Below are 21,113 nucleotides of genomic sequence, written 5' to 3' on the forward strand. Positions count from 1 at the left end.
ACCGCACTGGGTGCCGCTGAGGGGAAAGTTCTCTCCTGGGCGGGCGCCGGCGGCCGGGATCCCTGCGCATCCCCAGAGCGCTGTGTTGGGCAGGGCCAGCCCTCTGCCCCCGTGTCCCCTGTTGTGGTGGCAGGGTGGGTGCTTCGGGGCGCCCCACGGTGCTCGATCACACAGGTGGCACCGGCCTGGGGCCAGTGCAGGAACGGGGGGACATGTGCAGTGCGGGACAGGCTGAGCCGCTGCTGGGGCAGGCCGAGTCATGGGGTCCGGAGAGTCACAGGGGGCTTCACACTCGCCGCCCATCTCCGAAGACCCAAAAGGCCCTGTCCGCCCCCCGTGCAGATGTGCCCATCCCCTTCCAAAGCAGCCACCGCAGCGGGGAGTGCGGGACACCGACGTGGGGAGCTGCAGGTTGGCCCGGGAGGCTGTGGCCAGGGGCACGGGGGCCGGGCGGACACGGGCGCCTAGCGCGCGGGCAGCAGGGACAATGGCTGGTGTCACTGGGGGCTGGCGGCCGCGGCGTCACGTGGCCAGCGCTTACATAACTCTGCTGATAAACAACATGTGTTAATGGTTTCCGCTAGGATTGCAAAACGCCCACGCCGGAGGCAGAGGGCTGCTTCCCTCGGCGGGGGCTGCGGGGCGGCCGGGTGCTCAACGGGCCTCTCGCAGAGGGGCCTGGATGTGACCAGCCCCGTGGCCCGCGCGGCTCCCGGCCCTCGCCACGACGCTGGTGCCGCTCCTTGGTGCTGGCTCCGGGCCGCATGGTGGACCTGCAGTGTGGCAGCCCTCCGCCAGGCTGGGCGCGGGTCGGGTCGGGTCGGTGGAGAAAGGGGTCTTGCGAAGAGATGGACCCAATGGAGCCCCTAATCCTGGCTGCCGCTAGGTCCAATCCTGCTGTGGGCCCTGCAGGGAACTGGATGCTCCCTACAAACAAGGGGCTTCCGCTGCTTTGCCCTTAGCTGGGCTCTCTCGTGCAGGACAGGGATTGGGAAGTCCTCATCATATCATACGTCACTGCTCTGACCCCAGATGGTAGCAGCCCCTTGGAAAACACTTTCCATAAGGCTGGGGTGGCGAAATGGAGGTGTCACCCTGTCCTAGAGGTCCTGGGGATGAGAGGTGGGATCAGTGCAGGGCTGAGGTTTCCTCCCCAGAGCTCCCTAAGATGTGAGGGATGTCCTGGCTGGTTCTGGGAGAAGAGCCACTCCAGAGCACATCCTCATGAGCCCAAGCCTGCACAGCCCAACAGCACCAGCGCCCGGCTCCTGCACAGGCTGACACCGTGCTTTGCTGTCACTGAGCTCGGGGCACTTCCTCACCTGCAAGACAGAGTAACTGAAGCAATAGGACCTGAGAGTAAATCAGGAAACATCACAGTTCCTGCTGCAGCATCCTGCGCGTTGGGTCAGGCTCAGGGTGGGGAGGACAGGGCTGTGCAGAGAGGCTGCAAGTTCCCCCCAGTGGCACTGCCTTGTTCCCCAAGCTGGGCACAGAGGTGACACCATCACGTTCATCCCCAGGTGAAGGCTGTACTGGCCTTTCTGCAGCAGGAGGCCTGGGTCAGGGTGAGGGGTGACACAGCTGAAGCAAAGACCCTTTTGCAAGGTATTTATTGCGATGTCATTGGCTGCAGCATGAGCTGCAAGGGGGGTGACACAAAGCTGCCAGGTGACATGACAAGGTGTCACTGCAGCTGGAGGAGCTGGGAGCCTCAGGGTTCATGCTAGGGCTGTGGCGCTGGCAGAGGTGTCTGACCCACATCTGGTCAGCCGTGGTCTCACATGGTCCTGTATCTGCAGCCAGCCAGAAGGGATCCGGGCTGAGCTCTGGGGACCTCCAGGCAAGGCCATCTGCACCTACGGCTTTGTTTCTGGAAATAGAAGAGGTGCTGAGAGGCTGGGGGAGATAGGAGGGCCTAATGGCAAGGCTGGAGACTCACCTCTGCCTCCGCAATACCCAAAGATAAATGATGGAGCTGTCCCTGGGCGCTCCGGTCCTCACCCAAGGGTGCCCCCCTCGCCAGCACAGATTAGCCCTCACCCAGAACAGACCACCAGAGCCCAGCACAGAGCAGCCCTCGCCCCAAGAAAGCCCAGCAGCCTGCTGAGAATCCCGAGTGCAGCACCCAGCGCCCTGCAGGGGCAGCCCAGCCCACGCGGGCACCGCCAGCCCCGGAGCTGGGCACTCGGCCCCACGTAGGTCTGTATGGCCCAGCCTGAGCTCGGTGCATACAGGGGCTCCAGGGGCTCTCCTGAGATCTGCCACTCACCATCGAGGATGTGGAACTCATCCGCGGAATTGCAAAACCCTGCAACAGAGAGAGGCCAAGGCAGTCACCCTGCCTGGGCGCCTGGGACACCTCCACCGTTCACTCCATGGCCACCACTAGGACACAGTCCCGTCCTTCCCCCCACACATGTCCCCACTGCCAGGGGATATGCAGGCACGAGCTGCTCATGTGGGAGGTGCCAGCACCACAGCCCCCCACGGCACATCCTCGGGCACAGCCCTCACCCTGGACACCCCAGCCCCCAGGGCACCATGTAGCACCTACCGTACGTGGGGAAGTAGTAGGTCACGTCTTCGTCCAAGCCCACGGCCCTGACGCGCTGCTCGAATTTTTCTGCAACAGCATCACTGACCCGGCTGGCCCGTCCTGCAAGGGAAGGGAAGCACACGCCATCGGTGGCCTTGGGGGACAGACAGGACATCTGCCCCTGCCACAAAGCCCTCAGCTCTCCCAGCCCCCCGCAGCAGAGGCTCGGGGCCAAAGGGCTTTTGAGCTCAGAAAAGCCGGTGACAAAACCTTGCTGCTATCACAGCAGTTTCTGCTGATGCTCGGGGTGAAAAGCTGCAGCTTTCCGGGATGGAATGACCTCTCATTCAAACGTGACCCCGGGCAGCAAGTGAGCAAAGGCTGATACGCCACAAACCAGCGAGCAGAAACGTCTCGATTGCCCCAGCAGGATTTGCTTCCAGGTGACTGCAAGGTTTGCTCTGGGGCAATTCTTTCCATTCCCCTAGAGCATCTGGGGACAAGACTCATCTGGTGACAAGGCCATGCTGAACGCTTCATGGACTCCCTTGCATCCAGGTCCTCTGTGGGTCTGCAGGGCTCAGAACCCCGAGTCCAGCACTGGGCAACCATTTCCAAGCAGCCAGTGTCACTCCTTCGAGTCCCCTGGGTCCAGTTCAGTTGTGACCCAACTCACCTGTGCTGGACATGACCCCACAGCTCATGCGTGCCATGATGCCACGTGCTCACCCATTCTGGCCGGAGAACCGAGGGCATCAAGATGCCAAAGGGAAAGGGCATAGCCTGGCACTCTGGGCAGCAGGATGGGTCCCTCACCCCTGCCTTGCTCAACAGCAAACCCGACTCGGAGCAGCTTTGCTGTGACGGGACCCGCACACCCACCAGCACCCGTGCACCTCAGCTCTCAAAGCCGCCCCTCAGCACTGACCCACCGTAGAGCTTCACCGAGATGCTCCGGCCCTTCTGGTAATAGAGGATGGCAAAAGTGTTGTAGTCCGTCTCCCCCACCACCACGTCCACCTTGCTGCTGTAGCCACGGCCTGGGAGGGACATCCACAGCACAGGGAAATGCCATTTAGCTCCCAGGCATGGCCAGCACCCCCTCCTTGGGCACGTAGTGGGACTGGCACCATCCGGGGGCCTCGGCTTTATGGCGAGGGGCTTACGAAGTGACGAGCACCAGGGCCAGAGCTGGGGCACCCTCCTGCACCCCCCGGGGATGGCCTTTCCCACCAGCGGGTACCAGCCCTGCACTGGCTGCTGCTGCACTCGATGGCACTCAGCCCTCAGCGCGTTCGAGGCCAGGACTGGGACATTGGAAGAGCATCGGGGGAAGAGGACGCCCGAACACGCGTGACCTCCCGGCCAGGAGCAGGGCTTGGAGGCTCCGGCTCTACAGCCCCCGCGCCGCACCAGGCCTGCCCGGCAGCCCTCACCCTTTAAGAGAAATCGTCCGTGGGTCTTGGTGGGCAGGTAGCGTTGCCTGATTTCCCAGCACATCCCATCCCTGTGCGAGCAGAAACGGACTTTGTGCGAGCCAGGAGGGCCCTCCAGGAGGCCGCATCGCCGCCCTCCCGAGTGGCCATGGCGTGAGCAGGACGCGCTTGCTTTCTCCAAGGGGGAGAGGCTGCAGCGGGTCACCGAGAGCCCTGCGGCGCTGCGAGAGACCCAGGGCCCGAAACCCGGGTGGGCCCGAGCGCGCTCCGAGCCCTCCTGCGTCCCCGCGGAGACCCCCGCTCTGCTCAGCCCCCGGGGACGCGTCTCCTCCTGAGGTGCCGGCAGCCCCCCCGGAGCCCCGGAGGGCCAGCGTCACTCACAGCTTCCGGAAGGTGCTGACGGCCACGCTCTGCCCCTCGAGGGCCACCAGCAGGGCCGTCGCCTCCAGCTGGTGGCCGTGCTCGGCCAGGTGGCGGCAGCGGGAGGCCACGCCGACCAGGAACCACTTCCCTGCGAACTGCAGGGCACGGGGTTGGCCCCGGAGCGCCCCGCAGCCTCGGTGCCGCGCGGCCCCGCAGGAGGAGGCTGCTCCCTCCAACACGGCCTGTGCCGGCCAAGGGAGGGATCCTGCTCCTGGCCCGGGCCACAGCACGTGCCGGGGGCTGCAGGCTCAGCAGGACAGTGCCCGCTTCATCCCGCCGCCATCGCTGAGCTGGCCCAGAGGGCCCCAGCTGGTGGCACCAGCTCTGATCCATCAGCAGAGGAGCCTATTCCCGTGACGTTTCCCCTCGCTTGGTGTCCCTGCTGCGGCCCCTCGGTGCCCGAGGCGCCGCTCACTGAGGGCCTTTGTTCAGAGCAGGCAGGTGACACGGAGATGGGCAGATAAGAGGTGGCCGGGAGCCGAGCAAGCCCGGGGACAGCCCGGGGGATGGCCGAGGCGCCTCCAGAGCTGAGAGCGGCCGCGAGGGCAGGAGCTCCCGCGCGGCCCGGGCAGGCAGGGGTTGGAGCCCCTGCGCACCCAGCCCATGGGACCCGGGGCTGCCCGGCAGCACCACGAGCGGCCGGCGCTGAGCGGGGCAGGGCCGGGGCCACCGCACGGCCTTTGGAACCTGCCCCGCGCGTCACTGCCGCGGAGGCCCCGCCGGCCGCGGGGACGGGCGCGGAGCCCCCCAGCACACGGGGGCACGCGGCAGGGTCGGGGCTGGTGGCCCGAGTCCAGCAGGATAAACGGAGCCCTGTGGTGGCAGAGACGCTACCCCGGGGGTGGCACGTTGGCCACGTCGGCCACGTCCTGGGGGAGATGGGAGGTCTGAGGGGGCCCGGCATGGCGGGGGACACCCCACAGCCCCCCGGCATCCCTGAGCTCCTGGGTCCCCCCTGCCCCAGAGGTGCCGCCAGCGCCGTCTCCGTGCGGGACAGGAGGGCCCCGGCCCGCCCGGGCCCTCACCTGGGGGAGGCTGAGGCTCTCCTGAGCCGCCACCTTCTCGATGGGGCTGGGGGCAGGGGGGTGCCGGCCCCGCGCCGGCCTCAGCGCCGCAGCCAGCAGCGGGAGGAGGAGGAGGGCGGCGAGGCACAGGCTGCCGCGGGGCGCCATGCTGCCCTGCCAGTGCCGGGACGGGGACGGGGACGGGGACAGGAGGCGGCAGGTCAGGGCAGCGGCACAGCCAGCCTGAAGCCCTGCCAGGTGGCCCCACGGCGCGGGGGTCACGCTGCAGGGCCGGGCGGGGGCCCAGGGTGACACCAGCCGCGGCCCTGCCGAGGCCCCAGGCTCCCAAACGGTCCCAAGGCCCCGGTGTCCCCACGGGCCGGGGGGTTCCCCATGGCCCCAGGGTCCCCAATGGCCCCAGGGTCCCCAGCCCCGAGCCCGGCCGGGCCCCCCCGCGGCGGCAGAGCCGGACAGGGGGCGGGGCCTGCAGAACGGAGGCGTGGCCTCAGAGTGGAGGGGGCGTGGCCTGGTCGCAGAGGGGCGTGGCCTGTGCGCAGAGGGGCGGGGCGAAGCCGACCAGCAGGGGCGCTAGGGAGCGGAGCGAGCGGGTCGCGCTCGGCTAGCTGCGCCTGGGGCGTCAACACGGGGTAGGGAGCTCTGGGCTCGATTTTTCCCGCCTGAGAAAGAAAAGTCGCGCAGTGATTGGGCGGAGGGGGTGAAACCATCGAGAAGGTGGCTAGAGCGGCGCGAGAGCCAGGCCGGAAGTTGCCACCGGAGGAGGCCGCGCGAGGGAGAGGCGGGGCCGGCGGAGGCGCCGCTGGGGGCGGCGGGGCCGGGGCCCGAGGCCGAGCCCGGGGCGCGCTTCCCGCGGGCGCCGCGGCAGGATGCCACGATGGAGGGCGGCGGCGGCCCGCTGCTCCCGGACAGCCTCCTCTACGAGATCTTCCTGTACCTGGGGCACGCGGACGTGCTGGCCGCGGCGCTCGTGTGCCGCCAGTGGCGCGCCGTGGCCCGCGACGACTTCCTCTGGCGGGAGCTCTTCTACCGCTACTACCGTGTGGCCCGCGAGGTGCCCCGGCACCCAGGTGCGCCGCCCGCGCGGGGTGTCCCGAGCCCGCGGGCCGCAGCGGGGGAAGGGGGGCGCGCGGGGGGCGCCGAGTCCGGTTGCGCGTTGAGGAGCCGCCGCCGGCCTGGGGGGCCCCGGCCCCAAAGCGGCCCGTGCCGGGAAAGGGGCCCCATTCCCCGCGGAGCCGCCGCCGGCCCCGCACTGGGCCCAGCTCCCCGCCCTGTGCAGGGGGCAGCCCGGTGGGACAAACCCGGCTGGGACAGGTCCCGGGCACGTGTTGTTGGCAGTGCTTGTTGCCGAGGGGGGTCTTTCCTGCAGTGGGAAATGGCCGTCCCCACCGGGGCTGAGCCGGCAGCCAACCGCCCCGCGGGTACCCAGGGATGGGGGTGCCGGCCGGGCCCAGGGCTGAGTCGAGGTTTGGGAAACTGCCTGCCAACCTGGTCTGCAGGTTGGCCAGGAGCAGCCCCGGGGTCCTGCAAGCAGGAGCGTTGGAGCTGCTGGGCTGCACGGGATGTGTCCAGACTGTGGGAGCCTCCGAGTGGGGAGCACCCACATAGGGAGCAGCGTGGGGGTGTCCCAGCAGCTCCCCGGGCTGCAGGGAGAGACGTGCAAAAAGCCCGCAGTCCCCTGCAGTGTGACTAGGCAGACCAGCTGCTGTCTGTGTAAATGTGCAGTCCTCTCTGCTTCTTGAGGATTTGCTGCTGCCAGGAAGCTGTAGGTTGCTCTGTTGGGCACCTCGTTAAAAAAATGATTTATTTGCTTCTGGTAGGACTTCCCTGGGCAAGCTCCAAGTTCATCTACTGCAAGTTTTCCTCTTCTGTCCTGACATAATAAGTCCATGTCTGTTTTTTCTCTTCTGTTTTCCCCAATCTTTTCTCTCATGGAGCTTTGTCAGGCTCATGCCCTCTGGATCCTTCTTAATTCTGCTTTGCATGAGACAGGGGTGATCGGGACAGGGCTCGGTACCCCGAGGAACAGCTTTCATCATAGGGGAGTTTGTTTTTGTTCTGCCAGGGAATATCTGCACTTCCAGCTGCTGGTTTGTCCTGTGAAATGTTTTTTCTTGGGTAGTGAATAGCTATTATCTGTCAGCTGTGGCCCTGCTTGGTTCTTGTAAAAGGGTTTAGAGATGTGCTGAGGAGTTGGGTGTTCCCTGGGAGAAAGGACCTGTGTGGGGGACTAGGGAGGCTACGGAGCAGGAGCCCTGGGCCCTGCGAGCAGGGGCTGGTGCCGGAGGGCCCTCAGGGACGGCGGGGTGGCTGGTGTCACCGGCACCAGCTTTATCAGAGACCTCCTGCGTGGCTGCGGCGTTGGGCTCCGCTCCGGCCCCTCTGTCCCAGCCGGGCTCCTGTTGTGTGTTCCAGCTGCCGTTTCCTGGTACGACGAGTTCCAGAGGCTCTACGACACCATCCCCTGTGTGGAAGTGCAGGCTCTGAAGGAGCACAGCGACCAGGTTCTGCACCTCAGCTTCTCCCACTCGGGCTGGCTGTTCGCCTCGTGCTCCAAGGACTGCACCGTCAAGGTAAGGTGGCTGCGCCCTCAGCGCCACTGAGTCGACTTAGCCCTGAGCACCCCTCACCTTTACGAGTCTGCGGAGCAGAGGGCTTTAACCTGCACTTGCATCTGTTCCTGCGGATGCCGAGCTGTCCTCAAAGCCACAGAACTAACGAGTCTGGCAAATGCAGCCTCGAGGGTTGTGGATTCCAGCTCTCGCCTGTCTGAAGGTGCTGGCGGTGCCTGCCAAGCCCTGTGCATCTTCTAGCTGAGCATCAGTCCCCTCTGAGCTGTGGGTAGAGGGGGGACCTTGGGGCGAGTGGCCGGCTGCAGCAGGTGTCTTTCATGAATGATTATTTTGTGAGAAATCTCTCAACATACTGGAAATCCAGCCATAGCATTCACTGCTTGGCTCACTGATGGAGAAGCAATTCTGCATTATTCTCCAAAACTGTTGGCTCTTTCACGGCAGGAATTGACAGGGAAATTGGAACTTGAAGGCAGTTAGGGAGTGGTGCTTTTGTTTTTCTTCTCTTCCCTGGTGAGTGCTGGCAGGAGAGATAAAGCAGCAGAACCGTGAGGCTTCGTCCTGGCTTCGTAACTGCCTGTCTGTCTGTCTGCAGATCTGGAGCAACGAGCTGGACATCTCCCTGCAGCACAGCTCCAATATGAGGCCGTACAACTGGAGCTACACACAGTTCTCCCAGTTCAACTCGGATGACTCCCTCCTCCTGGTATCCGGCGTCTTTGTGGGACCTCACAACTCCTCATCAGGAGAGATTGCTGTAATCAGTATGGGTAATTAATGGCCTTGCCTCCCTCCACTGGGTCTTCCTCCCTCTCCTTGCTCTTCGTGTTTGCTGTGCCCTTGGCTTCTGCTTGTCCTGCATCTTGTCATCTGTGCTAAGAGGTCTTTATCTCACAGTGCCATAGGGTAAAATTCCTGGCTAATATTACCTAGTCATCTCTGCCAGTCACATCATCCCCTAGAATATTACCTGGTAGGCCCCCATTTCTGCCCCTCACCAGTGCTTGCTGGTCCCCCGAGGTCCTGTGTGGCTTTCTGAAACGCAGCCATCCTGCTCTGCCTTTCCTGCACTCGTTCTGTGGTCCCTGCTAATTCCAGCTGGGTTATCTGCTGCTGTTTCTCTGCTGCGGTCCTATCTGCTGTGCCCAAATTAAGGAGCGTTGCTAAACGCACGACTGTGTTGGTCAAAAAGGCCCTAGGCGGGGAGGCTGGGAGGGTGCCAAGCCGTGATCTTGTTTGGTCTGTTCTTGTCCTTGGGGTGCTGCTTTGGGCCATGCTTGGAGAAGGGACACGAGGCTCCCTGGCTCTGGGGTTTGACTCCGTATGGCTGCCCTGATACCTTGTGCATGCTCTCCCAACAGATGCCCTTAGAAGAGAGGAATTACCTGTGCCCATAGCAGTGCTCGGGAGCTGGCAGTGTCTGCCCAGCTTCCACTAAAGGCTAACAGCAGCAGAGGTGCTGATGCAGTGCCAAGGCCTGGATCTGCTTCCCATCTCCAGGGTCCTTGTAAGGAGCCCTCACCTCATGCTTGTGTCTCCTTTTCCTTCCAGAGAACTTTACGCTCCTCTCTAGGGTGAGAAACAAACCCTACGATGTGTTTGGCTGCTGGCTGAATGAAACCAACTTGATTTCTGGCAATCTGCACCGCATCGGCCGTGTGACCTCCTGCTCCGTGCTGTGGCTCAACAACGCCTTCCAGGTGGGGTGACCCGTCCTGCTCTGCGGGTGCTGGGGCTTCCTGCTGGCTCTAGTGGGAGGAAAAGCTGGGGCCGTGGGACAAGGAAGCACGACTGAGTCTCCCTGTCCTCAGTTTGTCTCACCTGGCTCCCTCTCGGGCTCTTTAGCTTGTGTGACCTTGCGTGAGGTCTTAGCACTGTGGTGCCCGTTGCAGTAGCCTCAGCTTCGGCCCCTCTGCTTCCTTCTTTTCCTCTCCCTTCACAGGTCTTGCGTGCAGGGCCCTAGAGCTTCCCCCGCAGCAGCGGGGGACCCCAGCAGGGCTGCTGAGCTCCGGCGGCTCCTGCAGCCGGGCACGTCCCCGGCAGCTCGTGCAGTGCCTGGGTGGGAGGCTGCGCTTAGCCCTGCTGCCCGCTGAGGCTCCCACGGGCCGGGTGCTGCCCAGGGTGCACCTGACCGGGCTGGTTGCCTGTTCATTCTCAGCCTCTTGTGCCACTTCCTGCAGGATTTAGGCATGTTCCTCCTCGTGCCTTGCCTCGGTCACAGAATGCCACACATCCTGTTCCTTCTTTGACGCCAAGCCTTGGTACTGACACTAAGTTAAATCCTCTGTAGCTGTTGCTGCATTGCAGTAACACAATAACCACCTGCTTGTGCTGCGCTGACGCTACAGCATTAAATCCTGCAGCCCAGGGAGGCCAGAAAGGCCCTTGGGCGCTTTGGCAGGGCCGTTGCCACGTGCCTGCCAGAGCTCCGTGCTGGCCAAGGAGCTGCTGCTCATGGCTGTGCGCTGGGACAGGGCTCATTCCGTGCAGGATGCGCGCGGGAGCCAGCGGCTGGTGCTTCTTGCTGCACCTGCGTTTAGCACAGAGGCCCGTTCCTGAAGTTCTCGCTGTGCCACGGGCCGGGGCTGCCCAGGAGCTCGGGCAGGGGGTGAGAGCGAGGCCGCTGGCCTCTCTTCCCAGCTCGGCTGCTGTCTGCCCAAACCGGGCGCTGCCGCTGGCCGTCCCGGCGCTCCCTGCTCCGAGGAGCGCGGTGGAGCTGCCCGCCCTGGCGCACCATTCCCGGGATCCGCAGCGCTCGGAGCGGCCCGGGCAGCAGCGCTGCGGAGCGGGTGCCCCCCTCGGGGGCCCGTGTCCAGGCGCTCTTTGCACAGAAGCTGTAGGATCAACGTGTCTCCAGGGAGGTGCTTCCCGCTTACCCCTCTTTTGCTTCCAGGGCATAGAGTCCGAGAATGTGAACGTAGTGAAGAGGCTCTTTAAAATCCAGAACCTGAACGCCAGCACTATCCGGACCGTGATGGTGGCCGACTGCAGCCGGTACGATTCCCCAGACCTGCTCCTGGACTACGAGGAGCAGCTGGCGGCTTCTTCCACCTCCACCTGCCCAGTCTTTGATCTTGGCAGTGACAGTGAGGAAGGAGAGGCCAAGCTCAAGCAGACTGCAGAGCCAGCAGAACAGGAACTGCCGGATGATGGGGACGCAGCAGCAGAGGACGGGTTGCAGCAGCTCTTTGACGATATCATGGAGGGCTGTGTGAGGGCTGCCATGACCGAGAGCGAGCTGGAGGCGAGGGTGGCTGAGCTGTTCATCCGCAACAGAACCAAACCGCCCGAGCCCGTGCTCCCCACGGACAGCAGCAGCAAGATAAAATACTTGATCTTCACCACGGGATGCCTCACCTATTCTCCACATCAGATAGGTAAGGTTGTGTCCTGAGCTCCAGGGCACACCAGCTCCTTGAGGGCACAGGCTGGGTCTACCTGCAGCTGCACTTCCCATTTCCACCTGGAAAATGCCTGGGGAAAATGTCTTTGGGATTTACTGCTCACATCTGAGCCACAGTTTTGTGCTCGGCATTGGATGAGCTGCAGTTTTGCTCGGGCTGAGGGAGTCTTGGTGCAGAAGGCTCCTGAGGTGCCTGCAGTAACTGCAGGGGTTTCAAGCCTCAAGCACTTGCTGCGAGGCCGTTTTGTTTCTGCCACATTTGACACTCAGCCAGGTGGAAAACTCGTGGTGAGGGCTAAGTGGAAGATTGGGAACAGACTCCTGACTTGACAGCATTGGCCACGAGTTGTGCCCTGCAAGTGGGTGTGAAGGACAGTGCTGGCATGGGCTTGCGGGAGGGTCCTGCTCCTGGCTCCTTTGGGAGAGAGCTTCCCAAGAGGGCCGCTTTGAGCAGCGTGGAGGTGTCTGCTCCTTATCCAGAGCCCTCAGCACGGGGACAGGGCCTGGCCTGCCCTTGCAGCCAGCTCCAAGGGGGGCACAGCCACGCTGCCCCCCGCGCTGCCCGCTGCTTAATGCCACGTCCCGCAGCCCCAGCCGGGCTGCAGGCTGAACCGCTGCCTCCTTGCTGCAGGATGAGACGCTGCAGCAAACACCTCCATGGTGAGCGGTGACTCCAGGCAGCCCGCTGGCTCCTGGCCCAGGGTACAAGGGTCTGTAATTGCAGCACTCGCTGAGCAGCAGTGCTGTGGGCAGCCCTGTTTCTGGATTAGGACTTTCCCCCCTTATTCGGGGCTCTGTTGTTGGGACACTGGGACTGGAAGAATTTGACGCTGTGGTGCAATAATGTGGTGCTGAACAGGGCTGGCTCCTCTGGCTGCTTCTCCCATGCCCTGCAGAGCCAGCCTAGAAGCACAGGGGAAAGGAGCAGGCGGATGAGTAGAGCATGGGATGGGAAGGAGAGCTGCCTGCAAGGTTTCTTGTCAAACAAGGCAGGTCTAGTTCCTCTTGCTGCTTGTGCTATTCCAGCCTCTTCTGCTCTCCTAACCCTTCTGTTCTTTGGTCTTTACCAGAGCAGTTGAATGAGACGGGAGGCTTTGCTGGGAAAGGCTCTTTCCGAGCCTGGGAAGAGCCGCGTGGTCTCTCCCCGCATGGGCTGGGCCTGCCCTGTGCCCGGCAAAGCCTCCTGCTGCGGAAGGTGCCGGCTCTGTCCCCCTCTGCCTTCACCGGGGCCTTGCGCGGCTGTGGGTTCTGGTGCCTTTGAACCTGGGCCTGTTCAGCCTGGAGAAGAGAAGGCTGAGAGGGGACCTGAGCAGTGTCTATAGGTACCTCAAGGGAGGCAGTGAGGAGGATGGTGCTGGCCTCTTTTCAGTGGTGGCCACTGACAGAACTAGAGGTAATAGCCTAAAACTGAAACACCAAAAGTCCCCCAGGAACATAAGGAAAAATTTCTTACCAGTGAGGGTGACAGAGCCTTGGAACAGGCTGCCCAGAGAGGTTGTGGAGTCTCCTTCTCTGGAGATCTTCAAAACCCACTTGGACGCAGTCCTGTGCCACGTGCTTTAGGTGACCCTGCGTGTGCAGGGAGGTTGGACTAGATGATCTCCAGAGGTCCCTCCCAACCTTGAGCATTCTGTGATTCTATAAACTTCAGTGACCGCCAGAGCTGGTGCCCGCAGCAGCTCGGGCTGTTCCTAGGGGTGTTCTGGGCTCTTCCCAGCCGCGGGTCGTGGCCAGCGCGTCGCTCGCCTGTAGGTCTGTGACTCGAAGCAGCTTCTGTGCCAAGGAGCTGGTGCTCGGAGGGAGCCGCGGCTCCTGCCCGCAGCTCTGCCCCTTGGGCTGCTCCCAGAGCCAAGGCGGCGCTGGCAGCTCTCCCGGGAAAGGGGGTTCTCTGGTGCCCTGCAAATGCGGGAGGAGGAGCCAGGGAGCCTTGACAGCTGGGCTGGAAAACTCCAACATCTCCCTCATGGTTAGAAACTAGGAAGAATTTCGGCACGGGAAGAGTGGGAAGCATTGGGACAGGCTGCCCAGGGAAGTGGTGGCGTCACCATCCCTGGCAGTGTTGAAGAAACGTGTAGATGAGGCACCCGGGGACGTGGTTTAGCAGGGACCTGGCTTAGCAGGCTTTGTGTTGCGGGGCTCTGGGTGGACTTGGTCTTGGGGGTCTTTTCCAGCCGTTACCATTCTGTGAAGTCCTTCTCTTGCCCATGGTCAGCTGCAGCGGCTTCGTAAAAGGCCTCGAGTCGGTGCAATGGGGGCACTGCTCCGATCTCGGAGAGGGCCGAAGCTGAGGGGGCTGAGCAGGGGGCCGGGTCGTTTCCCGGTTTCTCGTGTGCGTTTGGGGAAGGTCGAGGCCCCGTCGTCCCAGGAGCTGCCGGAACCTGCGCTCATCCAGGGAGCGCTCCGTGGGGAGCCGCCGCAGGAGGGGGGCTGCCCCCTTCCCCCTTAGTCGGGGAGTTCGGAACGCGGGGGCTGCTCGAGCCGGCTCCGCGGGAGAGCCGCTCCAGCCGGTGGGAATCCTGGTGCCCTCGAGCTGGTGGTTAGAGCAGAGGGGCCAAGGATTCCTCGGAGGGGAAGCCCTTCCGTGGCCAGCAGAGCTCCCTCGTGCTTCCCAGGAGCTCTGCCACCTCGGAGCAGCCCCGGACTCGGGGACCGATGTGGCGGTGGCAGCAGTGCGGGAGCATCTTGCTGCCTCGGGTTGGATGTGCCTGGTCATGGCCAGAAGCACCACTAGCCAGAGTTGGAGGCTCCTAGCAGGGACAGGGACCTGTCCCAGATGCTTTTTCCATGCTCCTGGCCAGAAGGGAGGCAGTTCTGCTCCCTTCACAGCGCCAAGGGACGCTCCACTCGGGAGCCGGGGCGCTGTGTGCTGGCTGCAGCCTGCAGCGGGGACTGACTCTGCTCCCTGTCCCCAAGGGATTAAAAGGATCCTGCCCCATCAGATGACGACGGCTGGGCCGGTGCTTGGGGAGGAGAGGCGCTCGGACGAGTTCTTTGACTCCCTGGATCACGTCATCGACATCCACGGGCACATCATCGGCATGGGCCTCTCCCCCGACCACAGGTGAGCGGGGAGGCAGCGGCGCGCGGGGCGACCGCTGCACGGGGACACTGGCACAAATAGGAGAAAGAAGCCACTTCTGTGCGAGGAGACGCGTGCGCCTCGAAGCTGGGGTGAGCAGTGCCATCCTAGGGGAGGCTGCAGGTACCTTTGCAGCCAGAAAAAGCAGAACGACTCTCGGAGGAGCTGGAGTATCTTCCTCCAACTCCTGTAGACCGGGATTATCCGCAGGGACCCATTTGCGTATACCCGTGCCAGAGGGTGCTGGGCAGTCGCCCTGCTCTGAAAGCCAGCAGTGACCTTGGCCTTCTGGAAGAGGCATCGTGTGCCCTGGAAGAGCACTCGGTCCTGCTGCCCCTCGCGCCCCAGGCCCTGGCTGCAGGCAGCTCAAGTGCAAGGACGGGAGTCGCGGTGCTGCCGAGCGGAGCGAGGGGCTGCCCAGGCAGCCGCCCTCCATCCGCAGCCCTCCGTGACGCGACGCTGGCGGCATGCGTGGTCCCGCGTCCCTGCGGGTCCGGGCAGGGCAACCTCCTTCCTTCTGCGCCGCTGAGGCTGTTCCACGCCGGGGGTCGGGTGGGGAGTGAAGACGCTGCCCCCACACGAGCCCTGTCCCCGAGGCAGCCCGAGGGCTGCAGAGCGTCTGTGTTTGGAGTTGGGTTTGATAAGGCCAGAGAAGTTCAGCCTGGCCTCTGGGGCACAGTCCCAACTGCGGCAGCCCTTTGCTTGCCGAGCGGGGCAGGAGGAGGGTCTGCAGCACTTTGGGAGCACGTTCCCATGTTGCAAACTGGGCTTGATGGGCAGAGCTGAGAGCTGCAGCAAAGCTGTTGTCACCCTGCGGTGCTGTGAGAAAGAGCCCCTGCTGCCAAAGGCTGCGTTTTGTGAGGGTGCAGCAAGGGGTAGGGTCAAGGCTCCTGCCCCCCTCCTCTCCCCAAGGTACCTGTACGTGAACAGCCGGGCCTGGCCGCGGGACTGTGTCATCTCGGACCCGATGCAGCCCCCGCCCATTGCCGAGGAGATCGACCTGCACGTGTTCGACCTGAAGACGATGAAGGAGGTGAAGAGAGCCCTTCGCGCGCACCGCGCCTACACCCCCAACGAGGAGTGTTTCTTCATCTTCCTGGATGTCAGCAGGGATTTCGTAGCCAGGTGCGTGGGGCTGGCATGGGCAGGAGCCCCGTGTCTGGGAGGGCCTGGGCCGGGGCTTGTGCAGACAGGGCTGCTCTGTGGGCAGGAAATTCCTGCGTGTTGTGAGCGGAGCAGGGATGTGGAGCTGTGTAAAGAGCAAGGGCTGGATCAGCCGGCGCGGGGGGGATGCGCTAGTGGAGGCGGCCGCTGCCACATCCCTGTGGGAGGAGGAAAGGAGGGGCCGGGGTGTTGGCAGTGGGTGGCAAATGGCCTTGCTGGGGGCTGTGGGTTGCAAAGCGCTGGCAAAATCCCTTAGAACAGCCTTGCTGCTGCAGTGAACGGGGGCAGTTCATGCTGCAGCACGTGCTGGCAAACCCAGCTGTGGGGTCAGGCCGTCAGCCCCACTCCCTGTGTGTCCCAGGCTCTTGCTGGAAGGGTTTTGTTGCTGCTGCTGCGAGGCCTCGTTTCGGGCTCCACTTCTGGAAATTCACCTCTGTCTGTGGCAGAGTCCAGATTCCAGAAGGAATCTGCCTGCCCAGGCCATGGTGCTCTGGGATGGCAAGAGAGCAGCTGGAGGCTTCCGTGCGCGCGGAGGCGGCCAGTTAAACGTAGCTGTCTGTAACGTCCTCGCTGGTGTCTCGTGTGGTGCAGCGGGGCGGAGGATCGTCACGGCTACATCTGGGACCGGCACTACAACATCTGCCTGGCCAAACTGCAGCACGACAACGTGGTCAACTCGGTGGCGTTCAGCCCGGTGGAGCAGGAGCTGCTGCTGACGGCCAGCGACGACGCGACCATCAAGGTGTGGCGCTCGCCCCGCGCCGTGCGCGCCCGGCACGTCAGGAAGCCCCGGCCCAGGAAACTGCTCTTCTCTTGGCTCATGAACCAGAAAAGCTGAACCCAGGCACACCTGCTCCTGCGGCTTCCTCACTCCAGCCACTTCCTCTGGAGCTTGCAGAGCTTGGAGCCCTGCGCAGCGGAGACAAGCTCTGGGCACGTGGATCCCACGAGTGGGAATCGCTTCCTCCTCGGAGCATCTGCTTGAAGGACAGCACGTACGAGTCGCGGGCCTGTTCCTGGCTCTGACTGCACCGCCGCCCGAGCTGGTCGCTGCAGGGCAGCCTCCCCACAGTTTCTCACAAACGCTGCTGCCTGGTCCCCAGCTGGCTCCGGGCGAGCGCTGGGCTCCGAGGCCGCGTTCTGACCCTCGTGCAGCGCGGCCTGGCGCGTGGCCGGCCTTGCTGTGGGCTGCAGAGCACTTGGCTGCAGCAGGGCCGCGGTGCTGGGCTGCCCTGCAGCAGGACTCGTGGTGTGGTTTTTAATGTAGTAAGTTTTATTGATGTTTGTGTGTCCTAGGCCTCCCTGGGCAGTTCATGCAGCTGCCGCCTGTACTCGGTGCCTCCTCCGGGGCAGCCCTGGGCCCAAGGGCAGTTGGGGTGAGGGCTGGGGAGGCCGTTGCAAGGGGAGGCAGCCGGGGCGGCTGCTAAAGGGCCCCCGAGGCTCCCGACCCAGCGCTCGGTGCCGCTGCTGCCACGTTGCCCTCCCTAGCACCGAGGGCTGGACGGTGCTGGTTCCCCAGTCTGAGCTTGTGGAGAGCGGGCGTGGGGCTGCGTGGGGCTGGCTTTGCCTCTGTCCTTCCCTGCTGGACTAAGCTGTGGCCCTGGTAACTTGTTTATTCCAGGGGCTCTGCCGCCCCTTGGCATGGGGATGGCCGGGGGCTTCCTGGGCCCCTCCTGGCCGTGCCCCTCCAGCTGGGGCACAGGAGCTTCTCGGCACGTCCTCCATGGAGAGGTGTGGGTGGCTGCAGGCTCCTCCCGTGGGTGAGGGAGCAGCGGGAGCCGCGCAGCCCTCCTGCACCTCACGTGGCAGCTGAACAAGCTGCCTTGGAGCGCGTGGGGACCCCTCTGCCCACAGGAGCTGGCGCTCTCCAGGCTGTTACTGACCCTTGTTGTTTGCCCTGTGTCTGTCCCTGAAGGTCCCTCTCCAGCAGGTAACCAAAGGAGAGAGTCTAAAATGGAGCTTCTAATCTTGACTTGGCCTTGGTGCCCGAGAGCTGCTCCCGGAGCCGCCGCAGGCCCGCGGTGACCCCCGAGCTGGGCGCTTGGAAGGGAGCCTGGGCCGAAAGGGAGGAGGAACGCTGGGAATGCCACGTCCTGGGAGCGTGTCCAGGCAGCTGCCTGTGCCCCTCGCAGGGCCGGGCTTGCAGATAGACTTGATGGAGGCGGCAGACACTACGCTGACAGGCACTGAGGCTTTAAGAGCCCCTCGGGCCCTGGGGATGGGGCTGTGTGTCCTGCCGTTTTCCCCTTCTTTGCAGGTGCCTATGGCTTTATCTAAAACCCTTGTACTCAGGTTTTCCATCATCAAATGACTTCCAGGAAGGGAGGGAGTCTTTCTGTGTGTGCACAAGATCATCTAAGTCCAGTTACCTGTACAGTTACACAAAGTAATGCTGGCCTCCACCTTCTGCTCTCCCCCAGAGCTTGTGAAATTGGTTCTTCTCACTTAGCTTGGTGTAGTAGTGAGCGAAGCACTGAGGGTTTATGTTTGTACCAAGTTTTGCTCTTCACTATGGCATTGAATAAATACTCTGCTCAAGCATCTTGGCAATGGGAGTTTGTTTTCCTTAAGCAGTGCTGGTTTTTTTACTGTGCTGAAACTGCAAGATGAATTTGTCTGCAGCTATTGGCCCATGTTATTGCATTATAGGGGAAAAAGTTGTTTAAACTGAACACTGGGGAAAAAAGGGGGGCCAGGAACAGGGCAGTGCTGGGCTCTGCTCCCCTGGCTCCCTCCCATCTGGCACAGACCACACTGCTCCATGGGGCACTGTGATCCTGGCGGAAGCTGCCCTGTGTGTTTTGGACAGGGCAGGAATCCAGCTTCTCCCTTTCCCGGAGGAGCAGCTCCCTGGAGGCTCCATGTGCAGGGGAGGAGGCAGCAGTGGAGGGCAGCCCTGGGCCCCCCCCATCATCCTCCCCTCCCTTCGGCTGCTGCCGCTTCTGGAGCCAGCGCTTCCCAGGAACCGTGCAACACCAACGCTCTTCAAACTGCTTTTATTAGTGGATGTTGACCCCATGTCATATCACAGAACAAAACTTAGTTCACAGGGAGAACCTGAGATGGGTGTCCTCGAATAACTGTGGCCACAGTTGAAGAGGAAGAAGAGAGAGAGAGGAAAAAAAAAAAAAAAAAAAAGCCTTGTGCTAGGCGGCCTTGTTGCCGAGGCCGCAGCGCTGCACGCAGGGCCCAACCACCTCCCCTGCTTCCAGCAGGACCCAGGCCCTCCTGCACTGCCCTGGCCATCACCCCAGCTGCTCCCATCCAGCCCCAAAACGAGCAGAGGGCTGAGCCGAGCTGCCAGCAGCCGCCCTCCTGCTTCCCGGCCACCTCCGGGCCGGCAACAGCCTCTGCTGCCGGAGCGGGATCCTGCCCTGCTCTCTCCAGGAAACAACAGGGCCCCCGTCCTGAGCACTGAGGATAAGAAGCTCCTGGGGCTCTGCCAGCCCCCCCATGCCACAGCCAGACCCTGGCACTGCCCCAACGGCAGCCACAGGCGCTTCCCACCGCGCTCTCCCTCGCCTGCCCCAAAGTGCCCAATTCCCCCCCTGCAGCCTCGCGGGGCTGGTTTTCCTCCTCCCTCGCAGGGCCTGGCTGTGGGAAGTGGCCCCACGTACGGCCCAGAACTCCCTCCTCTGTCCAGACCCAGCTTCTCTGGGGGCTTTTTCCCTCCCGAGGCAGCAGGGCAATGGTGGCGGCGCTGCCCTAGGCCCTGTGCGAGGAGGCCCTGCGGCCTCGTCCCCAGGGGCCGGGAGGAGACACGGGCGCGAGCGGCCCCGTCGCCCCTGCCCAGGGCCGCTCCGACGGCCCCATCGATAGTCGCAGCCCCGGCCTTTCCACAAAGCTGGGGTGAGCGAGGGGCACCGCAGCCCCAGGCACCACCCGAGGGGACAGGAAAGGGGTGGCAGCCGGCAGCAGCCCCCCTGGGCCTGTCCCCATCCCGCTGCAGGCAGAGCCGCCCTGAGCTGCAGCGACAGGGGTGCTGGGAGCAGCGCGAGATGGCACTGGGGCACGGAGGTACCCAAGCACCTCGGGGCACAGAGGGACCCAAGCACCTCGGGGCAGGCATTACCGGGGCTGCCCTTCCCTTTGGAGCATCCCCGGACCCGCAGCCCCGGGAGCCCAGAGCCACCCTCCACCCATGCACGGCTGGAGGGCCCAGAGCACAGGGCCAACCCCAGGGACAGCAGGAAGCCACAGGCAGGACCCAGCTCGCAGCAGGGAGCCGCTCCGTGGCTGAGCCTCAGCGTGGCCCGGCCGCCCCCAGGGCTCGGGGCCTCCTCCGCAGAGCGCCCCGCGCAGCAACGCGGCGCCCGGAGGGCCGAGCGGCTCCTGCGAGCGCCCAGGGCCTGGCAGGAGGGGACGCGGACAAGACAAGGAGGCGGCGGAAAGGGTTGGAAGCCTCAGGAGGGGAACGTGGCCAGCGGTCACTCTAGAGCCACCAGTGGCCACCACAGAGCAACTCCGAAGGGACGAGCTGGCCCCCCTGCAGAGACAGCGCAGCCCGAGGGAAGCTTCTCCACGAAACACAAAGGCTCCAGCACAGAGAGGTGCAGAATTACTGCTGCCCTGAAGGGAGCAGTGCAGAGAGGCAGAGGAGGCCGCCCGGCCTCACGCAGGGCCTTTTCTGGCCCTCCCAGGTCCTAAGGAAGTGGCTGCAAAGTCTCCAAAAGGCTGCATAGAGAGGGCAGGCTCTAGCGCGTGCCGGGGCCAGGGGTGCTGGATGCCAGAGCTCAGCGCTGGGCCCTGCCACCCCCCAGCACTGCAGCCCAGACCCAGAGCTGTGGGGCGCGCGGGGCTGCCCGGCCGCAGCTCACTGCGATGGTCCCCGCCGATGACGAGCCCTGGACAGGGGCTCCGCAGCCTCCCAGGGACAGGGCCCCTGCTGCTCGGGCGGCTGCACGAGGGAGGTGCCTGGGAGCGGGGCATGTTCCCAGGGACCTCAGGCTCAAGCAAAGAGGCAGCCAGAGAACGGCAGGAGCTGGTGAGAAACCGCCACGGAGGCTGCTTCGAGGCCTGCAAGGCCTGTGGCTCCCCTCCGGGTCAGCCGAGGAGGATTCTCTTCTTTCACTGCAGAAATCCCAGACAGGAGCACGTGGGCAGCTGCTGACAGCGTCCGCCCCGTCCCCTGCTCCCATGGGACCTTTCAGAGCTCACGTTGGGTCAAGAAGCCAAGCACAAGCGCAGAGAGGGCCCCGCTGCCCCACGCAGCGCGGCTCAGGGCCCCGCCGCAGACACGGGGCCAGCGCAAGGGCAGCAAAGCAGCGCTCTCGAGAGGGCCCACGAGGCGCCCAGGCCCATCTTGGCAGGTAAACGAGCCCCACACCTTCCCTCTGCATGAAAGCACAAACCTGTCAGGAGCGCAGAGCAACAGCATTCCTCCAGCAAACCAAGCTGCCAGTAACACAAAGATCTCCCAAGAAGAGCCCAGGAGGCTGAACCAAACCTCTGCGTAAGACGGCGCTCGCGCAGGCCAA

The 21,113-nt window shown here is 63.8% G+C and overlaps 2 protein-coding genes across 2 annotated transcripts; one reads left to right on the forward strand and one right to left on the reverse strand.

Moving 5' to 3' along the window:
- Nucleotides 1-1,859: 1,859 nt before the first annotated feature.
- On the reverse strand, nucleotides 1,860-5,570 carry C8G (complement C8 gamma chain). Its single transcript, XM_088528012.1, has 7 exons — nucleotides 5,424-5,570; nucleotides 4,357-4,493; nucleotides 3,976-4,046; nucleotides 3,472-3,579; nucleotides 2,558-2,659; nucleotides 2,189-2,311; nucleotides 1,860-1,873 (listed from the first exon to the last, which is right to left on the reverse strand). The coding sequence occupies exons 1-7, from the start codon at nucleotides 5,568-5,570 to the stop codon at nucleotides 1,860-1,862; spliced, it is 702 nt and encodes a 233-aa protein (XP_088384138.1).
- A 683-nt stretch (nucleotides 5,571-6,253) lies between these two features.
- FBXW5 (F-box and WD repeat domain containing 5) lies at nucleotides 6,254-16,654 on the forward strand. Its single transcript, XM_088527991.1, has 8 exons — nucleotides 6,254-6,487; nucleotides 7,833-7,990; nucleotides 8,586-8,760; nucleotides 9,542-9,690; nucleotides 10,884-11,367; nucleotides 14,307-14,454; nucleotides 15,385-15,597; nucleotides 16,228-16,654. The coding sequence occupies exons 1-8, from the start codon at nucleotides 6,295-6,297 to the stop codon at nucleotides 16,472-16,474; spliced, it is 1,767 nt and encodes a 588-aa protein (XP_088384117.1). The 5' UTR covers nucleotides 6,254-6,294; the 3' UTR covers nucleotides 16,475-16,654.
- The last annotated feature ends 4,459 nt before the right edge of the window (nucleotides 16,655-21,113 follow it).

Source organism: Tinamus guttatus, unplaced genomic scaffold (genome assembly GCF_059628265.1).
Source record: "Tinamus guttatus ecotype Peru unplaced genomic scaffold, ASM5962826v1 Tinamus_guttatus_pri_ptg000297l, whole genome shotgun sequence".
NCBI classification, from domain to species: Eukaryota; Metazoa; Chordata; class Aves; order Tinamiformes; family Tinamidae; genus Tinamus; species Tinamus guttatus.